General features: G+C 36.1%; 1 protein-coding gene across 2 annotated transcripts in view; it reads right to left on the bottom strand.

Annotated features, from left to right (window-relative positions):
- The window catches only part of LOC116581390 (ATP-binding cassette sub-family A member 3-like), a 124,420-nt gene that overhangs the window by 35,004 nt on the left and 72,246 nt on the right, over positions 1–17,170 (bottom strand). For both annotated transcript variants that reach the window (XM_032328554.1, XM_032328555.1), the window contains exons 17-22: positions 16,390–16,488; positions 15,724–15,880; positions 14,426–14,726; positions 8,382–8,631; positions 7,256–7,460; positions 3,940–4,156 (exon numbers count right to left, since the gene is read on the bottom strand). In XM_032328554.1, the coding sequence (XP_032184445.1) occupies positions 3,940–4,156; positions 7,256–7,460; positions 8,382–8,631; positions 14,426–14,726; positions 15,724–15,880; positions 16,390–16,488 (1,229 nt within the window). The remainder of the gene's footprint in view (positions 1–3,939; positions 4,157–7,255; positions 7,461–8,381; positions 8,632–14,425; positions 14,727–15,723; positions 15,881–16,389; positions 16,489–17,170) is intronic.

A 17,170-nucleotide genomic window follows, 5' to 3' on the forward strand; every position in this document is an offset into this window, starting at 1 on the left:
CAATTGACACCCAGTGGCACATTTTGTGTTGATACTGCAGAGTTCTGAAAAGTCTCTTTGGTGAAGTGGGTGTCCATGTGATAAGACTTCCTGACACCTGATATGGATAGGAAACCACTACTATTTTTTATATCTAATCCTAATCGATCAAGAAAGGCAATAAAGTAGAAGTTGGAGATAAACCCTATAATTCAATAGCAGGGAGCAATTAGGGAAATTATGACATGTTTGAGAGTAGAAAAATCTTCAAGGAACCAGCTGATAGATAATTGCTATCTGTATCAAGAATGTATTTTTTAATTTTTTTTATTAACATATAATATGTTATTAGCCCCAGGGGTACAGGTCTGTGAATCACCAGGTTTACACTTCACAGCACTTACCATAGCACATACCTTCCCCAATGTCCATAACCCAACCAACCTCTCCCTTTTCCCCCTCCCCACCAACAACCCTCAGTTTGTTTTGTGAGACTAAGACTCTCTTATGGCTTGTCTTCCTCCCAATCCCATCTTGTTTCATTTATTCCTTTCCTAACCCCTAAGCCCCCCACGTTGCCTCTCCCTCATATCAGGGAGATCATGTGATAATTGTTCAAGAATGTATTTAATATGAACAATTATTAGAGACTAAATTCCTGATAATATAAACATGCTTAATTTATGAATTGACATTATGGAATCTTGATCATGAATTCAGTATTCGTTTTTATTTTTATTTTTATTTTTTTATGAATTCAGTATTTACAAAGAAGATAAAATCTAGTCTAAACAGAAATTTCATATAAGACACTTTGGGCAAAGAGAGATGGCCAAGAGCAAAACTTAAGTGTCCAACCCATGGTGACTGTGTCTAGTGTCAAGTAATTGATCCAGATTGAAAATTCCAGGATATTAGCCAATTAAACAGATACCAAAAATGGCACAATATATACCAGCACTATCTTTTTATGAATACGGAATAGCTCTATAGCTGTACCAATACACACAACTGGCTATTGAGCACTTGAAATGTGCCCATTGTAGCCGTGGAACGAAATTTTAATTGTATTTAATTTCACAAAAAATATAACACATACACATAAAACGGAGAGGAGAAAAGAATGGGTTCAAACTTACATGACCATCGATTTAATATAGACTGCTATATGCAGGACTTGTCATATACAAACCTAATGGTAACCACAAGTCGAAAACCACAAATAAATTTGTAAACAATGAAGAAAAGAACTCTAAATATATCACTAAAGAAAATAAACAAAACATGAAAGACAAGAAAAGATCAGGGGAAAACTTCAGAAACAACCACAAAGCAAGTAATAAAATGGCAATGAATACATATCTTTCAGTAATTAGTTTCAATGTAAATGGGCCAAATGCTCCAATCAAAAGACATAGGGTGACGGAATGGATAAAAAAACAATACCCATCTATATGGTGTCACTTCTATCCATTGAGTTCTTAATTTAAATTATTATTAAATCTTAACATTTCTCAGGATTCTTTTTGGATCTTTTCCAAATCTACTTGTTCTGTGTGTGTGTGTGTGTGTGTGTGTGTGTATAATACACATATAAAACATACACGTACATATATAGCATATGCATAAATGTATATATTTCTATTATTTATTATATATTCCATGATATATGTTATATATATACTATATACATATATTCCTGAGACACTCTTTTACAATTTATGAAATACACATATTATACATATTAATAATTTAAACATATATTTGTATGCATATATAACATATATGATACATGTTCTATTATTTGTTATATGTTCTATCATTTATATTCTATTATTTGCTCATATTCCTAAGACTCTGTTACAATTTAAATATTTTAGGCATACATATTTTATATCATTCTAAAAATCCCAAATCTTAATTTTGGAGGTCTGATTCTGATTCTACAATTTATGGTTTCTACTAACACTTGCTCCAGACCTTGGTTTTTTCCTCTTTTCCTTCCTTTATTCGATCTTAAGTTCTCCAGCAAATATAACTATGGGAATACTTTGAAGTCAAGGAATTATGTGTCCCTTTGCCATTCACCTGAGGGCACAACCAACCGAGATTACTTAAAATAAATTACCAGGGTATGTTTTTCAGCTTACATTGGTTCTCTGATTTTAGGACACAAGCCAGTATGAATAGTTGCATGTGTTTAAAAATTCCAAAGGGAAATTATTATTCTTCATTTCAGTGCCAAATCAATCTTTACAAATTTCCTTTCTGTGTCCTATTGTGGTGTTAGTTTTGTTCTTCCTTATAATGAGGACATAGTCTTTTGAAATTCTAATTTCAATAGAAGATACTAAATCTTTCTTACACCTTTATGTTCTTTATTCTGACTTCTAAGTTCCACACAACTTAAAAAATGGAAAATGAAGGTCAACAGATACTGTCAATAACCACAAGTCAAAGCTATCTTTGATGCTTGCTTACCTTTGGGGACATTTGTTTTCATTTTATTGTTGGCCTCTGCCAATTCCATACTTTCTTCTCAGTTCATTATTTTTGTATCATAGTATCATAGCATTTGTTCTGCTGCTTAAAAATGGAAGTCTCCTTTGATTTTCTAATTGCCAAATATACTGGCTTCCATTTTGTTCTCATCCTATTTTGCATTACTCTTTGCAACATAGTCCTCCTAAAAAACTCTTTCAAAAACCTTCTAAAACAGTAATTTATTCCTAGTCTTACTCTGAAACAACTATTTCTCTTAAGCCCCTTAAGTGATCATTTCCTTTTAGATTAGGGCTCACAAACTCAAATGCTTTCAAGTGAGTCTTCCTCACGTCATGAAGTAGCACTCTTTTGACAAGTGTGCAACAATATACAAACATCTGCTTTCCATAATTTGGGTACCCTTTTGTGAGAACGAGTGCTAAGTCATATCTGTTAACAAGTTTTTTCATCAGCTATGCATAAGCTTAAGTCTTATAATATTCATTAATATTAATATTAATATTCATTAATATTCATTCTCAAAGGAAATTACAAGCTATTCTTTTGTGACCAGTGAAGGGCCAAGGGAACAAGGCAGGAGCCAGTGATTGTGGAGCAACAACAAAGGGAGGATGTGAAAAAGTGCTGAGGCCTATTGAAAGGCACCTTAGAGGGGGAAACACCAACTCCACTTACAACAACGTGATGATCTTCCCAAATCTAAAACTAGAGAAAAGAAGGAAATACAAATTCATGAATACTGTAGAAACCAATCCTGAAAGAGGAAAAAATGGGCTTAAGTAATTATGTCTATGTCAGATGCATATAGAGATTTTCTTCCTGGAAAATCTGGTTAGGGTGTTCACAAACTTGTGCCTTTTCTTTGAATTAGGGAAGAAAAGCCACACCATAAAACCTTTTCTTCCAAAAAACAAAACTGTCAGCCTCTCCCGAGAACTCAAGATTTCCTTCCACACGTCCCTCTCTTCATCTCACTACAAACTGCCGTATCATCAAGGCAGAACACCTTTAAAGATAACAATGGCCTCATATATTTGAGACAGAATTTATTCTTTCTGAGACCGGCTCTTTTAAAAAGAAAGCTGCTTTTTTTTTTCTTCACTCTCCCTTGCTGGCAAATGAATCTCAGGATAAATGTTCCTAAAATTTCCCATATCTGTTGCAAAACAGATTCCTTAAGTCATGTGGTGGAGTTACTGGAGGTGGTGAAGTTATGTGGTAAAGGAGATGGAGTTGTTAGAGATGTAGGTCACGTTCAGCATGAGGATCCCAGCTCTAACACAGCACCCAGAATATGATAGGCACTCAGAAATAATTTTATGACTTACATCAAGTACAGGGTTGTCCCAAAACCCAGAACTTAATTGTCTACTAATGTCCTTAGTCCCTATCTACTTATTTATTTACTGCTTCCTTCTGTGTAAAAAGAAACTTTGTGAAGCCCTTACCCCTTACCGAATTGAAGTGTGACGTCTATGAGGAGACTGAAAATGCCCGAAAGGTAGTTGAATAGGACAAGTTTGATGTAGGCAGAAGTACTTCTAGTAAACAAGAAGCTCAGCAGGTATGTAAGGGGAATGGCAGACCAGCCATATAGCATGAAGATGAGCATTGTGTCCAGAAAACGGTAATCTGTGATGTAAATATCCAACTGGCAGAATTTGAATGCTCCCTGAAACACAGAGTGCATAGAGATAAAGGCAAGGTGAAGGCCCAAGTCAAAAATAATGCAGGCCAGAATGTTTATAGAGGAGATAGCAAGTCTTATTGCTAGTTAGCATGGAAGTATTTGTCAATTAAATGAATTAACCTCTAAAAAATACTTCAAACTAGGAGCATGAAGTAAGATACTTCTACCTGTACTTCACCAGAGGATAGTCCAATGAGCAGAACCACCATAATTCCCTTTATTTTTTTTCTGCCCAGAATGGTTTTTTAATTAACAAATCAGTATAGTTTCCCCCAGTAAGGCTAACTCTCACCTTTCCCATAAAGATAACTATTCTAGAGAGCCTATTTTGCTAAAGATTTTTTAATCTCTGGTTATACCTTACCTATCATATTTTTGAACCAAGTCTCTTGGTTCACTACACTACTCCCCACTCCTGTCACATCCACCCAAGAAACTCTGGGGCTTAATTATTGACAGATACTTATTTACTGCTATTTTATTATTTGGTCGTTTTTGGAGATTTTCTCTGGTCTTTTCTTGCCTTTGTCATTTTTTGGTCTTTTCTTTCCACTCAAAGAATCCTCTTTAATGTTTCTTGCAGAACTGGTTTAGTGGTCACAAACTTCTTTAGTTTTTGCTTGTCTGGGAAACTATGTTTTTTTCTATTCTGAATGGTAGCCTTGCTGGACAGACTATTCTTGGCTGCAGATTTTTCCCATTCAGGATGTTGAATTTATCATGCCACTTTCTTCTGGCTTGCCGTGATCTGATCCGCTAACCGTATGAGTTTTCCCTTGTATGTTAAGGACTTCTTTTGTCTTGTATTTTTGAGATTTTTTTCTTAATCACTTTATTTTGCAAATTTAATTACAAAACATCTTATTGGCCTGCTTTTGTTGATCTTGATGGGAGTTCTGTGTGCCTCCTGGATTTTGCTGTCTGTTTGCTTCCCTGGGTAAGGGAAATTTTCAGCTATTATTTCCTCACATAAGTTTTCTGCCTCCTTTTCTCTCTCTTCTTCTTCTGGGACTCTTAAAAAGGATGTTATAATGTTTGATGGAGTCACTGAGTTACCTAAGTCTATTTTCATGTTCCATAATTCTTTTTTTCTCTCTTTTGTACAGCTTCATTATTTTCCATTATTTTGTCTTCTATATCACTAATTCATTCCTCTGCTTTTTCCAGCCTAACTATTCATTACATGAAACCTGTTTCCAATCTCAGTTATTGCATTCTTCATTTCTGATGGGCTCATTTTTAACTCTTTTTTACTATTTCTGTGGTAAAGGGTCTCCCTGATGTCTTCCATTCTTTTCATAAGCCCAGTAAGTATCTTTATGATTATGCTTTATTTTTTATGGTATTAGTAATTGTTTTTTAATTTTTTAAAATTTACTTTTTTAGTGGTCACAATTTATTTAAAATACAAACTCTTTGTCCTGCTATTCAACTTTTTAAAACATTTTCACACAGGAGCACCTGGGTGGCTCAGTTGGTTAAGTGTCTGCCTTCAGCTCAGGTCATGATCCTGGGGTCCTGGGATAGGGATCCACATCAGGCTCCCTGCTCAGCAGAGAGCTCTCTCTCTCTCAATCTCTCAAATGAATAGAATCTTTTAATAAAAAAAATAAATAAATAAAAACTTCACATGTATGGATTCTTTATCTAATGGATAGACACAATACATATTACAATATTTTCAGTTACACAGATATGTAATTTAATAAAATGCAATGATAGCATAGGCCTGCATTTTAAAAAATTATTTATTTAATTTAAATTCAATTAATTAATATATAATGCATTATTTGTTTCAGGGGTACAGGTCTGTGATTCATCAGTCTTATATAACACCCAGTGCTCATTATAACACATGCTCTCCCCAGTGTCCATAGCCCAATTACCCCATCCCCTCTTCCTTCTCCTGCCCAGCAACCCTCAGTTTATTTCCTGAAATTAAGAGTCTCTTATGGCTCATCTCTCCTTCTTGTCTTGTCTTATTTCATTTTTTTCCCTCTCTTCCCCTATGGTCCTCTGTTTTGTTTTTTAAATTCCAGGTGTACTTTAGTCTGCTTATTATATGAAACCTGATATGACTTCCACTAGAACTGAAGCCCAGCAGAACTCTGGTTGAGAGATGTGGTATGGTCAGGGATTTCTGCTCGTCTTCTGGGGAAAGGGTCCATGGCACTGGGACTGATACATGCGTGACTGGGAAGGGCAGTCTCACCACAGCACTGGGACTTATTGTAAGCAAATTAGGCAGCATGCTTGTATAGGTGTTGCACTGCTTCCTGAAGGTGGTTGTGTATTTATGATGAGGGGCAGGGGGGTTAAATAGTACCAGCCAGTTCCTTTGTCTCCCAGAGAGATATTTCTGTTAAAGTTACCTCTCAGGGAAGCACTCTGAGAAGAGCAAATTATCTCCCCCCACCATGTGTCAGGTGTTTTTCAGATCATTGTTTCTATGTTCCAGGAGCAGCATAGTACCTTCATGGCTCTATACTAGCCAAACATGCTGACTTCTAAAACTCCAGGCTTTAAGCCCTGATGGTTGCAAGAACTCACCAAAATCATACCCTCTCATTTTCCCAGCCATGGCTTTAGGAAAATGTTTGCCTTGTGCATTCCCTTATGCTCTACTTTCTCTCGCTCTTCTTTGTGACCATAGCTCCCTCCCCTTCATAGCATCAGTGATCTATTTCTCCCCTAAACCGATCTCCACACTTCCTACCTTCTATCATGTGACTCTTCTCTCCCTTTAGTTGTGGAGTTTGTTCTGTCAGTCTTCAGGTTGATTTCTGGAGTATTTAGAATTATTTGATAGTTATCCAGTTGTCCACCTTTTGGCTGTGTCCCCACATGGTCTTCACTATGTGCATGTGCACTCCTTATGTCTTTTTGTATGTTCAAATATCTTCTTCTTAAAAAGCATACCAGTCAGAATGGATTAGGGCATACCCTAGATACTTCATTTTAATTTTATCACCTCTTTGAAGGCCCTATTTCCCCAGTTTGAGTTACATAATTAGAAAACAGGAATTTTCTGGGGGGTACGGAAGGAAAATGAACCCTGAACAAACTGTATCTAACACTTACAAGTAGTAAGCAGCAGGTAATGAAGAAGATGATGAAATCCCACAGTAGAGCAGAAAACCAGTACACAGGGACAGAAACCCCACTCAAAAGTTGGATGTGCTTTGCTTTAGTGACTCGTTCAGTCACTGTCAGGAGAGAAAAGCCACTGATTAAAAGAGCCATGCCAAAGTGTATATATAAGGCCACCTGGACTCCATCCGATAATCTACAGAAGGGAAAAAAGTAGATATATCAGGAAATCAATATAGCAGAAAACATAAATTTCTACCAATAGCTATTTTTAATCATGTAAATGTAATCATGTAAGATAGGAGAGATACATTTAAAATATCAAATTGTAGGGGTACCTGGGTGGCTCAGTTGGCTAAGCATCTGCCTTTGGCTCAGGTCATGATCCTGGGGTCTTGGGATCTAGCCTTGATCCCAAGGAGAGTCTGTTTCTCCCTCTCCCTTGACCCTCCCCCTTGCTTCTGTTCTTGCTCTCTCTCACTCCCTCAAATAAATGAATAAATCTTTAATAAATAAAGAAGATATGGTCCACATATACTATGGAGTATTAGCCTCCATCAGAAAGGATGAATACCCAACTTTTGTATCAACATGGGCGGGACTGGAAGAGATTATGCTGAGTAAAATAAGTCAAGTATAGAGAGTCAATTATCATATGGTTTCACTTACTTGTGGAGCATAAGGAATAACACGGAGGACATGGGGAAATGGAGAGGAGAAGGGATTTGGGGGAAATTGGAGGGGGAGATGAACCATGAGAGAGACTGTGGACACTGAGAAAAAACTGAGGGTTTTGGAGGGGGGTGGGGGGGTTGGGTGAGCCTGGTGGTGGGTATTAAGGAGGGCATGTATTGCACGGAGCACTGGGTGTGGTGCATATACAATGAATTCTGGAACACTGAAAAGAAATAAAAAAGGAAAAAAAGGAAAAAAAAAGAATATGTGAGATACACACACATACACACAATGAAATATTACTTAGCCTTAAAAATAAGATCTTGCCATTTGCAACAACACAAATGGACTTCAAGGGCATTATGCTTAAATGAAATAAATCAGACAGAAAAAGACAAAAAGAAAAAAGAAATAGCAAATTTTAATAAAAAGAATAACTTACGTTCCACTTTGTTTTTTATCCTTAAAGTGTGGCTGAGGTTTATTGAAGACGGTTATGGAAGCATTAGAGCCAGCAATTGTCATGAGAAGAATATTGTCTAATATTGCCAGGGTCAGAGATGGTGAATGATATGCCTGATTGTTGAAAAGACCAGTAAGAATTATTTTGTTTGTCTTCACCTCAATGGAAAATGCGACAATGCACAAGTGAATACAATCTTCATTTTCCATTAAGTATTTCAGTAGGTCACCTAAGATGAGGAAATAACATTGGTCAGGTTACCCAGGAAGAAATCATCTACAATATATGTTGAGAAAAGGAACAAATAATTTTACTTTGTTCTCATCCCTTTCAAGTTTCTTTTGATTATTTCAAACATTTGTTATTCTCTTCAAACATTTTATCATTAAATTCCAAGCTCTCTCACTTCCTAGTCTATGACCTAGATTGCTACTTCACTGAGAAAATACAGGCAACATGGTATAGATTTTCTTAACTTATCTATCTTTTGTTTTTAAAGATTTTTTTTTTTTTTTTTTTTTTTTTTTTACTTATGAGAGAGAGAGCATGAATGGGGAGGAGGGAGAAGCAGGCTCCCGGCCAAGGACCCTGGGATCATGACCTGAGCCAAAGGTAGATGCATAACTGACTGAACCACCCAGGCTCTCCTAATATACCTTAAAAACATCTGTAAGTATTTCTACTTATAGATCTTATTGATTAAAGCAGAAAATAAAACCATGAAAACTTAAAAAGCTGGATTAAATAAATAAGAAATCACCTCTTTGAAAGAGATATCTAAAAAAGCAAATGTTGATCATTTGGGGGATAAGCCCTTAGAAGGACTGAAATGCACTGAATTGAGCCAAACATTCCAAACCCTATTTTTCTTTAAGGCATTTTAGATTTATAAGTGATGGAATGCACTGGTAAATCCTCAAGCTTTCAGTGGCTATACTGTAAGAGTGAGTAAGATATAGGTCAGTTCATATAAAAATTTCAACCCAGTCTCAAGGCACTTAAATCCCTAATTGGATTTAGATCTTCCCTTAAACTCAGTGCCTTTTAGGAGTTAAATTAAGCTTCCTCTGGAGAAGATGATCTCAAGTACAGTCTACATAATTTTCATACATACATCTGGCATTCAATTAAAAAATTACTAGGTATACCAAAAAACAGAACCAAGAAAAAGCACAGATTATAGAAATAGATCTACATATAAACTAGATATAAGAGACAGAATACTTCAGAGAACTGGAGTCCATAGAAAATATCAAATATTTATGTTAGAATTGAAAAATATAAACATCAATTATGATTAAGAAATGGGAGGTTGGACACAAATGGTAGACAGGAAACGGGAAGACAGGTTAATTAGAAAATACTCAGCTAGTGAGATACCACCTCCCACCAGTCAGAATGGGTAAAATTAACAGGTCAGGAAAAGATAGGTGTTGGCCAGGACACAGAGAAAGGGGAACCCTCCTACACTATTGGTGGGAATGCAAGCTAGTATAGCCACTCCAGAAAACAGTATGGAGGTTCCTCAAGTAGTTGAAAATAGAGCTACCCTATGACCCAGCAATAGCATTACTGGGTATTTACCCTAAAGATACAAATGTAGTGACTTGATGGGGCATGTGCACCCCAATGTTCATAGCAGCAATGTCCACAATAGGCAAAATATGGAAAGAGACCAGATGTCCATCAACAGATGAATGGATAAAGATGTGGTATGTATGTGTGTATGTGTGTGTGTGTGTATAAAATGAAATATTATGCAGCCATCAACCCCCTCCCCCCAAAATCTGGCCATTTGCTATGGCGTCGATGAAACTAAAGGATATTATGCTAAACAAAATAAGTCAATCAGAGAAAGACAATTATCATATGATCTCACTGACATGAGAAGTTTGAGAAATACAGAGGATCATAGGGAAGGGAGGGAAAAATGAAACAAGAGAGGGAGACAAAGCATAAGAGACTCTTAGGGTTCCTGGGTGGCTCAGTTGGTAAGTGACTGCTTTCAGCTCAGGTCATGATCCCAGAGTCCCGGAATCGAGTCCCGCATCAAGCTGCTGGCTCCATGGGGAGTCTGCTTCTCCCTCTGACCTTCTACCCTCTCATGCTCTCTCTCACTCTCTCTCTCAAATAAATAAATAAAATCTTAAAAAGAGAGAGAGAGAGAGACTCTTAATCTCAAATTGAGCGTTCCTGGAATGGAGGGGGATGGGAGGGATGGGGTGGCTGGGTGATGGACACTGGGGAAGGTATGTGCTGTGGTGATTGCTGTGAATTGTTTGAGACTGATGAATCACAGACCTGTACACCTGAAACAAATAATACGTTATATGTTAGTAAAAAATAAAAAATAAAGTAAATACTCAGCTAAGGGGTGCTTGGGTGGCTCAGTCTTTAAGTGTCTGCCTTCAGCTCAGGTCATGATCCCAGGGTCCTGGGATTGAGCCCCACATCAGGCTCCCTGCTCCATGGGAAGCCTGCTTCTCCTTCTCCCACTCCCCCTGCTTGTGTTCCCTCTCTCACTGTGTCTCTCTCTGTCAGGTAAATAAATACATTCTTTAAAAAAAAAATGCTCAGCTAAAAGCACAGTGAGAAAGAGAATGGGAAACAAAGATAAAACATAATTTACCAATATTAAAAATGACTTAGGGGAAATCACTACAAATACTGAAGACATCAAAACAGTAACAAAGGAATACTGTGAACAACTCTACAAACATAATTTGATAATTTAGATGAAATAGAACACTTTCTCAAAACACACAAATTACAACAGATCTCTCAATATAGGTCATTTGAATAATTGTAATTCTTAAGGAAACTCATAAATTAAAAATTCCTCCCAAAGGAATCTCCAGATCTAGATGTTTTCACTTGATCTTAGCCAAAAGGCTGAGAAGCAATTGGGTCTAGATGTTTTCACTGGAGAATTCTACAGAATATTTAAGGAAGAATCAACATTTATATAATATCTTTCAGAAAATACAGGACGAGGGAACATTTTTGAATTCATTTTATCAAGTTAGTATTACTCTGATAGAAAAATCATAAAAGACAATATCAAGAAAAAGGAAAATTAAAGACCGATATCTTTCACATAAATAATGTAACACTCCTTAACAAAATATTAGCAAATAAAATTCATTAATCTATAGAAAGAATTACAACTATGGTCAAGTGGGGTCTATTCCAGGGATTCAAGGCTATCTCAATGTTTAAAACTCAGCCAGTGTTATTCACCATATTCACTTCAGGCTGAAGTAGAAAAATCATTAATAATCATATAAATTTATACAAAAGAATTTGACAAAACTTAGTAATCATTCGTGAGAAAGCTCTGGAAAAAAGGTTATAGAGCTAAACTTCCACACTTTTATACAGAACATCTAAAAAATCTCTACAGCTAAGATTATACTTTTGATGAAAGACTGCATACTTTCCCCCCTAAAACTGGGAACAAGGGAAAAATGCCCATTCTCACCACCCTGATTTAGTACTGTGCAGGAGGTTCAACCCAGTGTAATAAAGCATAAATAGGGAATAATAGGCATACAGATAATAAAAGAAGAGGTGAAACTGCTTTTATTTGCAGGTGAGATGACTGTTTATGTAGAAAACCCAAAGAAATTCACACAAAAAATTTTTAAACTAACATGTGAGTTCATCAAAGTTGCAAGTTACAAAATAAAGATATAAAAATCAATTATTTTCTATGCATTAGAATAACCAACCATATGGACGCCAAAATTAAGAACACAATGCCATTTATATTTACTCAAGAAATACTTGGGTGTAAATTTAGCAAAACATGTCACACAAGACATGTGTGATGAAAAGTACACAGCACTGATGAAAGAAAGAAGTTCTTAATAAATGGAATTCTAAATAAATCAGTTGTGTTCATGGATTGAACATGGATTGTGTTCATAGTAAAGATGTCATTTCTCCCCAAATTGATATACAGATTCAATAAAATCCTATCAAAATTCTAACAAAAATGTTTTGTATTTATAGACAAGCTTATTCTAAAATTGAAATGGAAAAACAAAGGAACTAAGCAACTTTAGAAAACAAGAAAAAAGCAGGAGGAATTGGTCTACTGGATAAGACTATTTAAATATACACTCATTGTGAGCCAGGAACTGAGTTCTAGAGATATAAAAGAAGTTGTGGCCTCTCCATAATTAATTTGAGAGATGCACGAAGGAAGTGCTACTGTAATTCAGTGAGATAAATTCCAAAAAAGAGGCATTCATCTAAATTGTGGATGAAGAGGAAATGTAAACTTCTGTTTGGGAGGGCAGATGGCATTTTCAGTTATTATAAGCTCATATCCTTTCTAAAGCACAAACCCACTTATTTTATGGCTCTGCTTAAAGAGTTAGCAGTGATTTCCCCAGTGTTAATGCATGTACTATTTGAGAAGAAAGCTACAGATGAGAAATTATCTAGAAATCTATTTTCCCATTAATAAGCATTCTTTTTTTAAGATTTATTTATTTGGGGGGGCAGAGGGAGAAGGGAAGAGAATCTCAAGCAGACTCCACTCTGAGTATGGAGCCCCACACAACCATGAGATCACAATCTGAGCCGAAACCAAGTGTGGATGCTCAACCCACTGTGCCACACAGGTGCCCCCAAAACATTTTCTTGTAGTTTGGGGAAAAGAGAGAGCAAGTTATAAAGGATTTCTTGCTCTATCTTTATCCTAAAAAATTCAGTTAAAAAAGGCATGCAGGTGGGAATAGAAACCATATAAAATTAGTAGAATTCAGTTATGCAAGGTTCTGTAACTAAGATAATGAGGGCACAACTTAGAAAAGTACATGTAAGGCACCTGGGTGACTCAGTGGGTTAAGCTGCTGCCTTTGGCTCAGGTCATGATCTCAGGGTCCTGGGATCGAGTCCCGCATCAGGCTCTCTGCCCTGCAGGGAGCCTTCTTCCCTCTCTCTCTCTCTGTCTGCCTCTCTGCCTACTTGTGATCTCTGTCTGTCAAATAAATAAATAAAATCTTTAAAAACAAAAAAAGAAAATTACATGTAAGCTTCTTAAAACAAAGTGAGATTGGTTAAGCCTAAGTATTATCTGCCTATGTCTAGATAATTTCTAGCTAATGAACGAAACAATAACAATTGAAAATGGATATCAGTGTGGCTATCAGTGTGGCTACTGTATTATTCTATTGCACTTAGTCTCATTATCAATATAACAAACATATTCAGTTAGTCATTTCACTTTTTAAAATAAGCAGTATACTGTAATTTTTAAAAAAATAATGATTTTATCCTTTATCCTCTGTCCTTTTGTGTGACCCTGGTTAACAAATGCTTACTTATTATTTATAGTGGAGAGTAATAGGGACAATTACTTGTAGTCAGCCAATCTATTACCTGTAGGTTGTAGAGTCAGTATTATAAGGAACAATAATTTCTAAAATGTATTTTCACAATAGGACCTTAATGAGAGGAAAAAAAGAACCACACAGGTTTGCCAGTAATGCATGCTGTTTGCTAACTCAGAAGAACACTGTTCATCAGGTGGCAGTTAAAAAGAATATATACATATATATATGGTATCTAGGAGGAAATGATGACTTGAAAGAGAATAGACTTTATGATCAGAGAGGTAATGTGATGCAGTGAGTGATATGCAGACATCAGGTAGAACAGGTTAAATTCAAGTCTCTATATTTACTACATGTCTGATTTGATGCAAACTTCTGAGCTTCCTTAAATATCAGTGCTCCTCATTTAACTGGTGTCCGTAATAAAAATACCTACTAAATCGGGGTGATTGCTCAGATTAAATGATATACAGGTAAAATACTTAGCTGGGTTCTTGCCAAAAACAAATGCTCAGTAAATGTAAATTTTTATTATTACTATCTTAAAAATAAATGTATTCAGAGGAGCTATCACATTGAGTATTTATACTGAGCTAATAAACATCTGACCTTCTTTGCAAATCATACAACCAGATCTTCATCTAAGAGCAGCAGTCTTTTATACCTAATGAGTCTTACCTTGTACTTCCTTAAGCGTGTGTTTGTGAGACTCTAGCATACTCCTAAGATGTTTTAGGAAAATCAGGGTCAAATTAGAATTCCCAGAAACAGAAAAAGGCACAATTGTTCGACCATATTGATCCAAATCCATTTGTCTGGGCTTTTCATCATTATTATGTAAAAATTTATCAGCCTTTGAGAGAAAAGTAAAGGAACCTAGAAGTGCCAGGATCTGTAGCAAAATCAGTTTCCAATTCCGCCAACTGAACATTGCCCTTTTTATGAACAGGGCACGGAACTGCTGGTGATAGAGGGAATACTAAAGAAGGAAGAAAGAAACATAATATTACAATATTCATGGACACAAACAGATCATTCATGATCAAATTCGTTAAGATGAATGAACACTCTGGAATTTTATGTACAAGACATATAAAATTTATCTAAATAAATACTGAGAATAGAATCTAAGCACAGTATGATATTACATAAGAGTATGATCAGTCTTTTCCTTATATGGCAGGGGTCAACAAACCATGACCTGTTTATGTAAATCAAGTTTCCTGGAACACAGCTATACCCATTCATTTCTGTGTTATCTATGGTTGTTTTTGTGCTACAAGGACAGAATAGAGCGATTGCAAGAGAGACCGTGTGGCCACCCCCACTTTACATATCTATTATTCCCTTATGTTAAGTTTGGTGACCTCTGTTGTAAGGTATTAAATAGTGTTTAAGTCTGCCTTTTCATATAACACCCCTGAAATCGCAAAAGGATGATTTTCCCCAGACTCCTAACACTAGAGAAAACCAGGCTTCTTTATAGGATGAAGAACTAATTAGAAGGGGAAGAAAAGAAATGCTGGGCAACTCATAGGGACTTCCCGTGCTGAGGACTGCACTCATTAGGGAAAGACACCTTATGCATTATCAATTCCCATTGCAAAAACTTATAATATTGGGCATGTTTGATTACCAAAAATCGTGCTCTTTCCAGTTCACTCCAGCTTCAGTGAACTACCAAATTTCTGGGTTAGCAATTTGGAAAAAAAAAAAAAAAAAGAATTCTAAGACATTAAAAAAAAAAAAAAACCTGAGGAATAGCAATGGTGAGAGTGAGAGCTGAAATTTTTGCCTAGACTTCATTGCTTCTGTGTTGGGAAATTAATTAGGTTATATGGTACAGACTGCTCCCTGTCTGGAGGGTGCAGTGGTTCAAAACTCCACAGTACCTTTGTTCAAATAGTAAACAAAAATGTACTTCCTGTGCCCTACTCAAGTAAATATACATCAGCTTTCTTAGCAAAGGCCCTTACCCCAGTATTAAACATAATAGCAGGGATTTCATTCATGGTAGAAAAATTGCTTGGCATACTCCAATTCTGGTTCTTAACTGAGACTTCACTCATCACAGAGGGAGGTGGAGTTTGGGTAGCTTGGATACCTGTTTGTGAATCTTCCAGATTACTGACTCTACATTAAAAATAAAAATAGCACAAATCATTTAATTTCAACTCTACTCTTATAATATCTTGTTTAGAGAATGTGAGTTAACAACATTCAACTCAGAAGGCTCTGGGTTTGCTTACTGACTTGGCAGGGGCATTATGTGGAGGCCACTCTGGTAGAGGAGTGGTTCCCAAACACCAGTCACAGGACTGCTGGCAGACCATAGTAAGGCTAAGAAAATTAGGGCAAAGCTATTGAATGTTTCATTAAGTAGAACTGATTCGAGTTAAAGATTAACATCTAAATCATACTTCAGATAAACCAAAATACTTGTTATTTTAAAAAATGATAGTGGTGTTTTTTTCCAGGGTTATTACCATTAAAAAAAAAAAAAATCACGTCAGTTCTCTTAGCTCTCCACACCTCTTAAATGTCTAATGTGTGACTGTGAGTTTGGGGAGTTTAAAAAAGGGACCAAGCTGTGGTTCTTTTTCCCCAATGGTTTTTATTTTCCCTATGCATCCCTTGCTCACCTAAAAAAGACTTCTTCCATGGTAGTAATAGAGGCACCAAAGCTAGCAATGCCTAAGTCATATTGTCTCTTTTCCAGATCAGTAAATAGAGCTTCAAAGCTAGAATATGAATGGAAAAAAAAAGGGCAGGGGAGGGAAAGTGAGAAGGGGAGGAATAAAAGTTAGTACCAAATCAGAAGATTTTCATATTATTCTGAACTGATTCCCCTTCAGCAGCGGGGGCAGTGTAGCTCATTCTTCACTTCGGTTATTAATACAGAAACAAGTAAACTGCTCTTGTGCATTGTTTCTCACCCTAGTTCTTGAAAACACATAATTTTCGTCTTCTAATAAACTACCGAGAGACTCTATATGCTAATAACTCTAGCTAGCTCGTGTGAATTATCACACACATATAAATGCTATGGTTCTTATTATTCAGTAAGTTTTTAAAAAGATTATTCAAATTAACAGGAGAAAAAAGCCACTCACATAGACAATGGAGAAGGTGCAGTAGAAATGGGAGGCATAGACAGAATCAAGTGATTCAATAGTCAAGAAAAACCATGGAATTTGAGCCAGATGCAGCATAGAGACATCAAGATGTTTAAATAATAGTTTCCCTGGGAAGAATTTACATACTTCACATTTATAAGATGATCTTTTCCAAAAACCTCTAGGTCTCAAAACCATCAAATATATTTTCAGTGAGGACCATGTAAACTATGTATGCACACTCTCAATGTTGGAGGAATTCAAAATTCCCTCTTTTGGAAGACCAAAATTTCCTCCATATTCAAAC

The sequence above is a fragment of the Mustela erminea genome, chromosome 20, assembly GCF_009829155.1.
Source record: "Mustela erminea isolate mMusErm1 chromosome 20, mMusErm1.Pri, whole genome shotgun sequence".
In the NCBI taxonomy this organism is placed as follows: domain Eukaryota; kingdom Metazoa; phylum Chordata; class Mammalia; order Carnivora; family Mustelidae; genus Mustela; species Mustela erminea.